The sequence below is a fragment of the Strongylocentrotus purpuratus genome, unplaced genomic scaffold (assembly GCF_000002235.5).
Source record: "Strongylocentrotus purpuratus isolate Spur 01 unplaced genomic scaffold, Spur_5.0 spur5_scaffold_4, whole genome shotgun sequence".
Lineage (NCBI taxonomy): Eukaryota > Metazoa > Echinodermata > Echinoidea > Camarodonta > Strongylocentrotidae > Strongylocentrotus > Strongylocentrotus purpuratus.
This window is the reverse complement of record NW_022145610.1, coordinates 34,605,756-34,618,792: the sequence shown is the minus strand read 5'-3', so window position 1 is coordinate 34,618,792 and position 13,037 is coordinate 34,605,756. Positions and strand designations below refer to the sequence as shown.

Here is a 13,037-nt window from a genome sequence, read left to right as displayed (position 1 = left end):
AAAGCGGACAGTTCTGGATCACAGAACCAAAAGGGATTGTTTTTAAACAATCAACCAAAGTAATGGGGAAAGAGAGTTAACCTTTCCACTCAAATATCTATAAGGTGTGGCATATATAGCTTATATCTCTCTCTTTCTTTATTGCAACTTGGCTCAGTTTAACTTTGTTGTTTAAAAAAAAAATCTTTTCAGAGAAATGGAGTTCTTCTTGTAAACCATTGCCTATGTAAATGGGCTGAGGGCTGTAGGAAACCTATGAGGAATTAGAGTATTCAGTGGGTTAAATTTCTGAAAAAAAAAAAAATCACTATCGGTCTTTAAAAACTACCATCAACTGTATAGAAGATGGGTGAGCGGAAAGCAAGGGGTGAGAGGAAAGCAAGGGTTGATCAAACAAATACATTTATGATGTCCTGACGTCTTTTTCTTGCAAATCACGACATCCAGGCTTATAATTATTTTTTCCAGCTGAAGGTGACACTTAGCCATCCCTTTGAGATTGTTTTTTCCACAATTCCCATTATGTATTAATGAAAGGATTTCCCTGGAGACCTTCACAATTCTTTTTATTGATTTCAACTGTGAAGGCATCATTGTAATCAATTCTGTAGGCATGGGGTTGAAAAAAAGAAGAAAAAAAGAAGCTCGATGACTATTCATACAAAGAATCTGTGTCTTAGTCTGGCTGTTTGATTAAGGGAAATGGTTTGGCAACTTCTTCCTAAAGCATATATCTACTAAGTCATGATATTAATGAAAGTTATAATTAAGTCTTGGTAATCCAGGGTAGCCTCATAAGTATTAATACTGTTCTCCCCGAGAGCTCTGCAATCATAGTATTACTCATGACTTTAGCGGTTACTTACCAATCTAACCACTTTCTCCCATTTTCACTCCAGGATACCTAATGGCGTGGGAGCGAGCAGATCATTACATTCTTCAAATCCAAATTTCTGTTACATTAGGGCTTACCAGCCTATAATTACCTTCCAAATTTGAAGGTACAATATCTTTTAGGTATAAACCACAGTCTTTGATGCTTTAATCATAAAGCATAGAGGTGTCGCATAGAAACTTTCAAATTCAAACCCATTCACGTTTATCATTTGAGGGTAAACCACACATATTATGGAGAGTTGAGAATGAATATATCCTCAAGGAGCTTGCATCTAATCATAATCATTTAATAGAAAAAAGGTGATGTTGTCTAATGCTTTTTTCTTAAGCCTGCATATACATGTATATGCTTGCCTGACTAAATTTTCCAGGTACTCATTAATCTAACCACTTTCCCCTAATTTCACTCATGTACAGAGAAATTGAGAGAGAAAATGTATCTCTATATAGAAAGAGGAGTCGGGAGCAGGGGAATTAGACAGCGATGGATGAAGAGAGGAGTGAAAGAAAAGTGAAGAGCAAATTAAGAGGCCTTTTCAATCTTGCCATATAGGACAGTATTAACATCAGCTTTGCCATTAACTCTTATTTGCTATATATCAAAACACAAGACAGAAGAAACACAAAGAAACACAACACAGGGCAGATTTAGATTATATACCCCATAGTAAGAGTGACAGAATTCAGTTGAGGGGGCACACTGCTTGTTCCATTAGTTGACCAAAGTGGTTATAAGGAGTCATGGTGGAGTGATTCTGTCCCGGCGGAGGTTTTTACACTTTTTGATACAAAAAAATAATTTGACAGCATTAAGAAGATTCTCTTTCGACTCAAGAGAAGACTTGAGCAAAGATGAGACTGGAATATCCTGAAATAAAAATTCTCTTGAGATTTCCACAAATTCAATCATGATGCCTTGAAATTCAGCTACTAGATGTTTTCAATAAGATTTGTGAGCTCTATTTCAGTGTCAGGAGTGGAATGAGTAGCACTATCAGAGCTGTGATTGAAACATAGTGTTGCATTAGGAACATTCTCTTTTTATTCAATAATTGAGCAGAAAAATACGACTGATAAGTCCTGGATGACACTTATTTCTCTAGCTTTTGTCCAAATTGAACATATGATACCTCAAAATTGAGTTCACGGATATATGTGGATAGGAACCCACTGCATTATTAGTATAAGAGTAGGGGGAACCCAGGTGTAGTGGTCCCCCTGCACACCCCAATTAGGCAGAGTATATATGGCATCTGCAAGAATCTTCAGTATTGAAGGAGGCAGATTATCTTGAAGAAGAAGAAGAAGAGGATGCGAGAGCTTCATTTCAGTTTCAGGAGTAAGATATCTATCACTTACAGAGTAGCTGTGATTGAATAAGCCTGAATGTCCTGGATGACACTTATCTTTCAAGCTTTCCTCCAAATTTAAATTAGAGGCCTCAAAATTCAGCACACGATCATAGTTGGAGGTAAGATTCGTGAGCTTTATTTCAGTGTGATATTCAGCGCTTAGGGGAAGTAGCTAAGATTGCTTGCATGAAACGAGGCTTCCGCTGAGCTGTTTGGCCGGAAATTACTTGAGAATGCATGAAAAAGCACAAACGGTTGTTATGTGATGATCACACTCGACTGCTCCAATATATCAGGGGAGTGTTTCACAATTGATCAACTTTTTTAAGTTGAACTAAGTATGGCAGGCCGTTCATGCCACTCGTTGCTCTCACCGTTATGATCTTTAAATAACATTTTTCCCTTCAATAATGAACTACCAAAAAATGTAAAATCTGTAGATTTGTGAGCATGATTTGTGCATCCCTTGAGAGACATTAGTCAGTAAATGGTGAGAGAAAACAGTGGCATGAAAGGCCTGCTATAGGTAGGTCCAACTTAAAGTTGATCTTAGTCTTTGTGAAACACTCCCATTGGAGCAATTGAGTGGGATCATCACATAACAACAGTTTGTACGAAAACTGCAAAATTTTGCATTTCCATGTGCATTGTACATGTCACAAAAGCTCACTTTGTTAGTTTAATTTGGCAACCAGAGTGGGAAAAGAGTTAATGAATCAAGAAATGTCAGACTCATTGACTGATCATCTACTTGAGGATTGGCTGACATAGCATCAACTTCACATGACAAATGGATTCAATTAATGTTAGCTGTGTGCTAATTGTGGTCTTGTGTATGTACATGTACAAACATTTACTTGTGTTCAATTATGCATTGTAACATTTTTGGTGACAAAAGTCCACAAAAGCGGTCTACCAAGTGTTCCATTTGTCAACAGAAGCAAGCAATGAGTTAATGAAGTGTGTGAGTAAGCAGTGACCCATGTGATCAATGACTCATTTTCCTGGAGTGTGAAGTAGACATAGATTCAGACTGGAGTGAGCTGAAGTGTGCTTGTAGGTGTAAGAAATCATTACCGGGTGCGTGTGTGCTTGAACTACATCCAGGTGCATAGTATACCCCATTCACATCTAAAAGATAAGGTTTACCGTTACATTATAATATTAAACCAACGTCATTGGAAACAAGTCCGGGCCGACCAGATTAAACTGATAAAAAAGCAGAAACATGAAGTTGCAAACCATGCAGAGACTCCTGATAAATTGTGTTACTGACTAATTAATTACGTCATTACAAATCTTTATTCTCAGTTTTCTTATGTATAACTGATTTTCTTATAAAACTGAAGATATGGCGTATATATTCTATACTGAATGAACACCATTAAACTATTACCAACAACAACAACAACAACTCCATAGCATTTTTACATTAAAAAGATAAGATTCATTGTTATGTGTAAAACGTTGCAACCAGAAATAACCTCCTTGATTTTTACCATGTGAAAGGTGAAATTTGATGCTCAAAATAAAATGCTCTGAAAATAATCAATACTCTGATAAGATTTATTGTTTGATGCAAAATGCTGTCACTGAAAACAACTCCATAGATTTTGACATTGAAAGGATGTAATTTATTGTTCCATGTAAAATGCTCCAAATATAAACAAACTCAATTGATTTTTAACATGTGAGAGATAAGATTTATTGCTCCAAGTAACATGCTATTAGGATAAACAACCCCCACAAGAGATAAGATTTATTATTGGTTGTAAAGTGATGTCACTGCATGCTAACAACTCCATAGATTTTTGGCACTAAAAATATGGAGAACAACCCATTATTTTTCACAAATATTATACCCTCATCATATTATACATTCTATTTAGATTCTATTTAGATTTTGTTTAAACACTATAAAAAACCACATTAAAAAAAATCACATTAGGAAAAAGTAAAAATATTTCCACAAAAGAAAACCTCTCAACTTTTTGACAGCATTAGGAGAAATCATACAAAGAAAGCATTCAGATACTGACCATACGTACTTGAGGCATATCCTTTTAAAATCTCATGTTTAAAGATTCTTGGTGTCTCCTCAACTCATATACTTACGAAAACAAGAACTGTTTTGACAATAACGCAGAATTGTACAAAGCTAAGCCGACTCTATGGTTTGGCCCCGCAGCATAGCAAAAATGCATTAAGAAGATATAGCTCATTTTTTTTCCAATGACAGCTTCTGCACATGAACTGGTTGCACAATAGACCATAGCTATAGTTAGATGACAGTATATGATTTGCCCTTAAGGCAAATCAAAGACGTATTAAGATCAATCTTATAAGCAACATCATTTCCCAATGATAGTTTCCGAGCTAAAATGTCAAGAAGCATTAATTGTACGGTCAGGGGTTTTGAGAGTCATTGCAGCTTGCATGCTAAAATATAAAGATGAATTGTTTAGACAGAGAACAGTGCTGCTTTTCTGATGATATAGCTTGACCTCAGAGCCATAGGATAAATGTATAAAATGCAGCCCACCCTTTTCCAAATGATGGTTTCTGAGCTAAAAAAGTAAAAACGCATTTGGAAGGTTGGACATTCTGACAGACTTTGCATCTCACCTACTAATATAAGCATGAACTGATTAGTGGCGCAGTGCTACGCCGAGGTGACGATACAGTATGGACCCTACCCCTCAGGCATAGGAAAACTGCATTAAAATGCAGCATACTTGTACATAATAAAATGATGTCTGTCTTGACTCAATGGAAATGTTCAATTAAAGCTTATCTGCCGTAGATTAGTGGCGCAGTGCTACGCCGAGGTGACGATACAGTATGGACCCTACCCCTCAGGCATAGGAAAACTGCATTAAAATGCAGCATACTTGTACATAATAAAATGATGTCTGTCTTGACTCAATGGAAATGTTCAATTAAAGCTTATCTGCCGTAGTTTACAGGAGGGATTAGACCACTCTGCAAGGTCACTGGACAGGTGGTTATCTCATCAACTCAGCTCTCAGTTAACATAAGAAAAAGAGGATCATGGGGGACCAATGGTCACCGATTAGGCATCGTTTGTTATATAGAGGGCGCAAGTAGCTACCAGTAGTGCAGTGGGCCTTTAAAATGCAATCCTGAATGAATATGCCTGGTATCAAACTGTACAGGTTAAAGATTAAATTGAGTACTGCCCCTGTAGTGGCATTGTGACAGAAACAGTCGGGAAGCTATCTAGAAAGGTTGATCATGCAGTATTGAATTTGATGTGAACTGTGGTTTTAAAAGGATAAAAATAAACTGATTCTGACTAAATATTGCGGTGCACTGAGCACAATTGTGTACATGGGACTACACACAAAGGTGGCATGAAATTGGGATACAAATTTCCAGTTATTTCACATTATATTATTGATTTTGAGAGCATTTGAACAATAATCCTGATAAGTATACACTTCTACGATGATATTCTTTTAAACTGATATGAAACAAATGAGAAAGCTCATGAACTATATTTTCATTGCTACCCAAACTCAACTCTCTCTCTCTCTCTCTCTCTTTAACAGACGGTCACGAGCCGAAACGTTGAGAAGCATTTGTGTGGTTCTTGGGGCCTACACGAGTCACATCTCGTGAACCAATATAAACACGCACTTGTTTATACTGCGGCACAAAGCTTGGCTTGGCTTTCCTTACCAGGCACTCAAGTCATCCTGTGATGATTCTTAGTTCAGTGAGGATAGTTCAGTGAAGATAGATCGCGATCGGACATTCGCTTCAGCAACAATGGCTCCAAGCTTTATTGCGTCAGAGATATAGGATTGGGGTTAAGGTTGCAATAATATTTTAGATTAGCTTTAGGGTAAGGGTTGAAATAAGATGTTAATTTAGATCAAGGGTTAGGGTAAGGGTTGAAATAAGATGTTAATTTAGATCAAGGGTTAGGGTAAGGGTTGAAATAAGATGTTAATTTAGATCAAGGGTTAGGGTAAGGGTTAAATAAGATTTTAGGTTTAGGGTTAGGGTAAGGGTTGCAATAAGATGTTAGATTAGGCTTAGCCCTGGGTTAGGATTAGGATTAGATTAAGTGTCTGGCTCAGGGTTGAAGTTATAAATTGAATAATGCAGGGAATTTACCACAGAGCGATTGCCAGTGGAGCATGTATCGTAAAACCCATTTTACGAGTCCATCTGCCTCTCATGTCATGTCAAAGTGGACAGCAAAGCTATGATTTGTATTCCTCAGACAAGCAGGACCCTACTCCAAGCATTGGCTAGCCTAATGGCTATAAATACTAACAAACATATCTAGAGCCTTTAACATAGTGTTAACGACCTTGTGGCTCCAAACAAACTATTCATCATCAAAGAGAAAGAAGCTAAGAGACGGATGAAGGAAGAATGATGATGGACATTAAGCATGGACGGACACACTATGATTTATGTTCCTGGAAATACTTTGGATGACTTCAGATCTTCTATAGATAGCAAGTGTTAAGAGCCAGTAAAGCATCATGTCATCACACAGGATATGAGTTTATGTCTTTCAAGCTCTTTGCAGATTAACATTTTATATCACAGAGAAACAAGCAGAGCAATGAGTATTTAATGATAAAAGAAATTAAGCACATTTGTGTCATGATAAGCAGGATAGAATTTTGATATTTACAGATTTTCTTTCAATCTATGCATTTCAAAATATGAGTCGATGCCCTTCTGGCTCTCAGCAGAATACTGTTCATTTTCAAAGAAAAACAAAACATAGGGAAAGGAAGAAAGAGAGAGAGAGAAAGATAGAGAGAGAGAGAGGGGGGGGGGGGGGGGGTTCACTGATTAAAGAAAGCACATCAATATAATAAGCAAATCAGAATTGTAATGTTTTTCAGATCTTCTTTAGATAGTGAAGCCAGAAGGCCATTAAAGAGTGTCATTACAGAATGTGACTTTATGTCCTTCTGGCTCTCAGCAGGATATTATTCGCTGTCAAAGAGAGGACAAGCAGAGGGAGAGGAGGGAGAAGAGGGAGAGGGAGAGGGAAAGAGAGAGAGAGAGAGAGAGAGAGAGAGAGAGAGAGAGAGTGTGCCCTTCATAAAAGAAAGTAATCAAAGCAAGAAATTATTTTTTGTGTCTGGTAAATAGAAAGCATATATTGGGTTTGTTCACATCTTCTCTAGATAGTGAATATTGAGAGCCAGAAGGTCGTTAACCCTGCATTACAGAATGTGAGTTAATGCCCTTCTGGCTCTTAGCAAATTAATATTCATCATCAACAAGAAACCAACAGAAGAAGAGAGAAAAAAAAAGCTAGAAAAGGATAGGTGGTGCTAATAAACAGAAAGTAAATGAATGTTTTCATATCTTCTTCAGATAGCCCTGTATAACAGATTGAGAGTCAATGCCCTTCTGCCTCTCAGCACATTACTTAGTGTAGAAAGAGAGAGAGAGAGACAGACAGACAGAGATAGAGAGATAGAGATAGAGAGACAGACAGAGAGAGAGACATAGAGAGAGAGAAAAGGAAATGAGAGTGAGAGACAGAGATAGAGAGACAGAGATAGAGAAACAGAGAGAGAGAGAGATATAGAGAGACAGACAGAGAGAGAGAGAGAGAGAGACAGCGATAGAGACAGACAGAGATATATATAGAGAGAGACAGAGATAGAGAGACATAGACAGAGAGAGACAGAAAGAAAGAGAGAGAGAGATCTTGATGGATGAAGATGAAAATATGAAGAAAATGATTTGTTTCAAAACAAAGTAGGAATGGATTTGGAATGTTTCAGATCTTCTTCTGCGCTGCATTCCAGAATATGATTTAATGCCCCTCAGGCTCTCAGCAGACAATAGATTAATAAACATTATATCTGTCAGCAACCAGCAACTATTGAGAACCTGAACCTCTGTTTCTGTTTGTATTGCACATATTAGTTTATGCAAGTGAAAGAATTAATAATTTAAAGTTTCCTTGAAATTGATTTCCTTGTGAATAATAAATGCTATGAACAATGGCTAGGCTGAATCCATTAACTCAGTCACACCAACGAACTGACTCCACACCGACCAATTTATACCATTCATGGTAATGTATTGTTCGTTCAGTCTGTCCTAGGTCTGGTGTCGGTTCATTGATGTGACAGAGATATTTATTATTCATCTCTGAATTACCCTCATGGGATTGAAAAATAACTTATTTATATGTGCATGTTGGTGTGTTTCAACACAGACTGTTTGAATATATATTATTTACACCTGAACATGATTTATTGGGGTACGTAGGGAGAGGTACGCATGCATTCAGAGAGCGGCTGCATGCAATAAATTGTTTCTTGGCTGAAATTAGGCCCTCGTGAGCAATTCTTATTGAAATTTTGTTTTCTTGTTTAATCCAGAGAGGAAAAACTTTCATTTACAGAGTTGTTTTTCAAGACTGAACAATCTAATCTACTTGTGAACGTATCAATAATTCTGCACCCCTGATTAGCTCATCAAAATAGAGAAAAAGTTATTTAGAAAGTTATGAGTTACCAAATTTTACTTTTTTCAAAAGATATACATCGAGGGAGTTATTGTGTAACTTATAGTCTTTACTTGGTAAATGTAGGTAGAATTAATGGTTTGAAACAAACATAATAAAAATGAGAAATAGCGAGCAATATATCTTGAGGGTCGTGAAAGAGCTATGATTTGTCACACTCCCTTTCATCTGCATAGAGAAATAAAACTATGATTGCTTCTGCCTTAATCACAGTCATAAATCATATCCCTCAATTAGATCAAGTGTAGAAGAGCCCTTGATATGTCAAGTGTAACCCTCACCAATGAAATAGAATACACTTCAAGTGCTCCAGCTGTCTATGTCAATCTGTGTTTGATAAGAGACAGCTTTTGCCCAGTTCATAAAGTCGTAAATTATTTTTACGAGCTCATTAGGTAATGGCAATGATTTGGAGGAAAATATAAACAAATTTTGAAAACTAACAGATATTGTAGATTGAGATCAAGTAAAAAAAATGTCCCAAAGTCATAAATTATTTTTACTAGTCCATTGCTGTATTTCATATGTATGTTAGAAATAGAGATAGAAGCTTCATTTGATCCAACGAGAAACGCATGTGTTGAGTGCCCAAGGTTTTCATTTTATTCCATTTTAAAAGAAGTGAGTTATGGCGTCTGCTTCTTAGCAGACAAAGCCTTGATGTGATTATTCAATGTGACAGTGATTATTTAATATGACAGTGATTATTTAATATGACAGTGATTATTTAATGTGATTGTGATTATTTAATGTGACAGTGATTATTTAATATGACAGTGATTATTTAATGTGACAGTGATTATTTAATATGACAGTGATTATTTAATGTGACGGTGATTATTTAATGTGATTGTGATTATTTAATGTGACAGTGATTATTTAATATGACAGTGATTATTTAATGTGACGGTGATTATTTAATGTGATTGTGATTATTTAATGTGACAGTGATTATTTAATGTGACAGTGATTATTTAATGTGACAGTAATAAATGTTGATGGCACTCAAACTCTTCAAATTGAGTTTCAATCTCATCCAGTGCATTGAAAACTGTCTGTTGGTTTGCTGATCCGGTGATGATTAAAAACCCAACATAAATGCAGCTTTTGTTATCACTATCGAAAGCCCTTTAGAAGCGATGGAACGTAATGTGATATGCAGTATACGAGAACTGAATCATTTTACTATGCATAGTTTTGCATGCTTATGAAACCTCAAACAAATTTGTGGTTTCCTTCGCAGGAGCAATAACCGCCTGTTTAATTAAGTGTCAATTGCCCAGCCTCCTAATTATAGACGGTTATTGTTAGAGCAGAGAGCTACATGTTGAGTTTTCTGCCTGCTCGTGGCTTAAAGGAGAGGGTTAGAATTTAATATCTAACAAGTCAACATGCTAATTAGAATAGTCAAACATATTTCAAAGGACTGAAAAACATTGGCGAAGAGGCATGAATAAATTTAAAGTATATCGAGTCAAAATACTAATTAGAATAATAACAACTTTTTGTCAAAGGACTGCAAAAAATTGGCAAGTGTAATTAAAAAATCATAATGCATGAAGAGAACAAAACATGCATCTACCATACTTCATTTTGTCTCCTGCCTTATATTGAAAATAAACTTCACTGGCAGCAGAGGTGTTATGGTAAAGACTTGACATAATAAACTGTAAAAAATTCCTTACCCTATTATATATTACAATAAAAATCATGTTAAGATTACACAAGATGTCTTTGTAATATTTACAAATTTACATAAGTGATAAACAGCTATTGTAATTGCCTTTAACACTGATCCCTACTTGTAGAACTAAAAAAGAAGAAACAAATTATGGCCACAGATAATACTCACGAGGGTTCTGATCGCCTTGGACTCTGCGAGTAGCTTGCTATCTTGCTATACCTTGCTTTGTCACTGGAAGCCATATTTTACTCCAGAGTGGCCTTCACTAATCCACACACTGGCAATAGGATATGTTTATAAGGGTATATTCCTCTATATTCCTCCTATACCCTGGCTCTTGTTAGAGGTTCAATGCAAAGGTAGTTGGATCAACATCACATCGATCATTCTCCTGCAAAATATTTTCCCAATGAACACTACTCTGTATCTAATAAAACATGTGTTGTCTGAATATCGCTTGATCAGCATATGAAATTCAATACAAACTTTCTCCAGTATAATTCTGCTGCATAATATGTTGCTTGATGATTAGTTTCCTTAAAATCAACAACGTTGTTCTAATTGGAGGATTGATGAAAAGGTCCTTTGATCAAAATTAATCCCTATACCGAAATTGTTTTCTCACGAGTGAAACGCTGTCTCTCGTAAATACTAGAATAGAGTTTGCACTTTATGAGCATGTGAAAGGCAATATAGATTTCTCCAATAGAAATCTGCTGCAAATGTTGATCAATTGATTAAAATTTGTATAAAATTGAAAAGTTTATCACAGCAAGCGGTTTCTCCTCTCTAAAATTGGCAATATTATGTGAACGCTGTAATATAATACAAAGAAATGTATATACAGCTGAATCACGGTGCAGTGTATACAGGTTGAAATCACAGAGAAGTATCTCTTTACAGAGTGGCAATTCATTGGCTATCTAATTGCTGTGCACACAATCTGAACGCAGTTGACACAATTCATCACAAGGACTGACGTCTGTGATGTATGGCAGTTCAGCCAAATGCCTTTACAATCTTTCCCAAGCACAGCAAATCAAAATATTCCAAATCGTCACGAGATGGTTTACATAAATGAAGATTTATATCCCTTATTCATTCATCCATATGCTGACTTCGCCATTCATCTTCTCACGTTGTGACACAGAATTCTCTGAACCAATAATAACATCATAGTCAGAGGGGCTCACTTCTGAGACATATCAGTGACAGAAAACTGCCACATTATTGGCAGAATGATTATGCACAACACGATCAGCTGTGAATACCTGCACCCCAAGTTTAAAAGAAAAATCCAGCCTGAAGTTTTCTCTCTCTGAATACATGCATGTCCACTTCAATACCTCTTCTATTCCACATTATTGGCAGAATGATTATGCACAACACGACCAGCTGTGAATACCTGCACCCCAAGTTTAAAAGAAAAATCCAGCCTGAAGTTTTCTCTCTCTGAATACATGCATGTCCACTTCAATACCTCTTCTATTCCACATTATTGGCAGAATGATTATGCACAACACGACCAGCTGTGAATACCTGCACCCCAAGTTTAAAAGAAAAATCCAGCCTGAAGTTTTCTCTCTCTGAATACATGCATGTCCACTTCAATACCTCTTCTATTCCTCATGCGTTAGGAAAGCAATCCGCTGAGGCATCGGTCCAGAAGCTGAGCTCCAAACAGACATTTGATTGAAAATGGTCGCAAGTTTCATTGGTATGAGCAGCTGGATTTGAATCATAGTACAGTGAAACTTGTCTATAAAGGCCACCCAAGGAAACAGAAAACTGGCCAGTGTGGACAGAAAACCTTTCCAGACACGGTCTACAACACAGGATTCTTCCTAGGGAGGCGGCAATATAGGCGACCACTATAGACAGGTGACCATTATGGACAGGTGGCAGCTACGACAGGTTGATAAAGCAGTAATCAAAGAAGGCTGGGCTTCTAATGCTGTACATCTGATCGAGGTTTGCCGTGCAATCCTCTGGCGCTTGTCATGTTGTGATCTGTTTCAATGCCCCACATCTCTAAAGACATTGATGCTTGTATGAAACAAACTTGCATTCAGCTCACTGTAGTTTATGATAATAATAATAATAATATTCTGGGTTTATAATATAGCACTTAATACTATCTCGATGCACTTTAGGTAAAAGCATCCACGGCCAGACAACGCAAGGTCAGCTCAAAACAAAGAAGAGTAGGTCGTAAAGATGCCTGTAAAATCCCAAGGTTCATCTCAAATTGAAGATCATGGCAATTCATAAATAAGTAAAACAATAGCTCGACAACCTTCCCCAATGTCTGTTAAATAGGAGGTTTTGCTCAAATTGAGGACATTGATATGCCTCATAAACAAGCGTAATACCAGTAGAATATGAGCTTCAGCTAAAAATACAGATGAGAAGCTCATAAACAAGTAATGAGCCTGAAAGTCAGAGTGTAAATCCTGCAGAATTCATTTGAAAACATTAATCATTGAACAGCAGTCAGAAATCGGTCGTTTATATCCACATCCATACATCAGAAATAGTATTAATGGCACAATATGTTATCTGA

General features: G+C 36.7%; 1 protein-coding gene across 1 annotated transcript in view; it reads right to left on the bottom strand.

Moving 5' to 3' along the window:
- Positions 1-11,440, bottom strand: part of LOC100893563 (potassium channel subfamily T member 1) — a 73,518-nt gene extending 62,078 nt beyond the window's left edge. Inside the window, exon 1 of the mRNA XM_030997721.1 lies at positions 10,643-11,440. Coding sequence (XP_030853581.1) covers positions 10,643-10,716 — 74 coding nt within the window. The 5' untranslated portion in view covers positions 10,717-11,440. The remainder of the gene's footprint in view (positions 1-10,642) is intronic.
- Between the last annotated feature and the right edge of the window lie 1,597 nt (positions 11,441-13,037).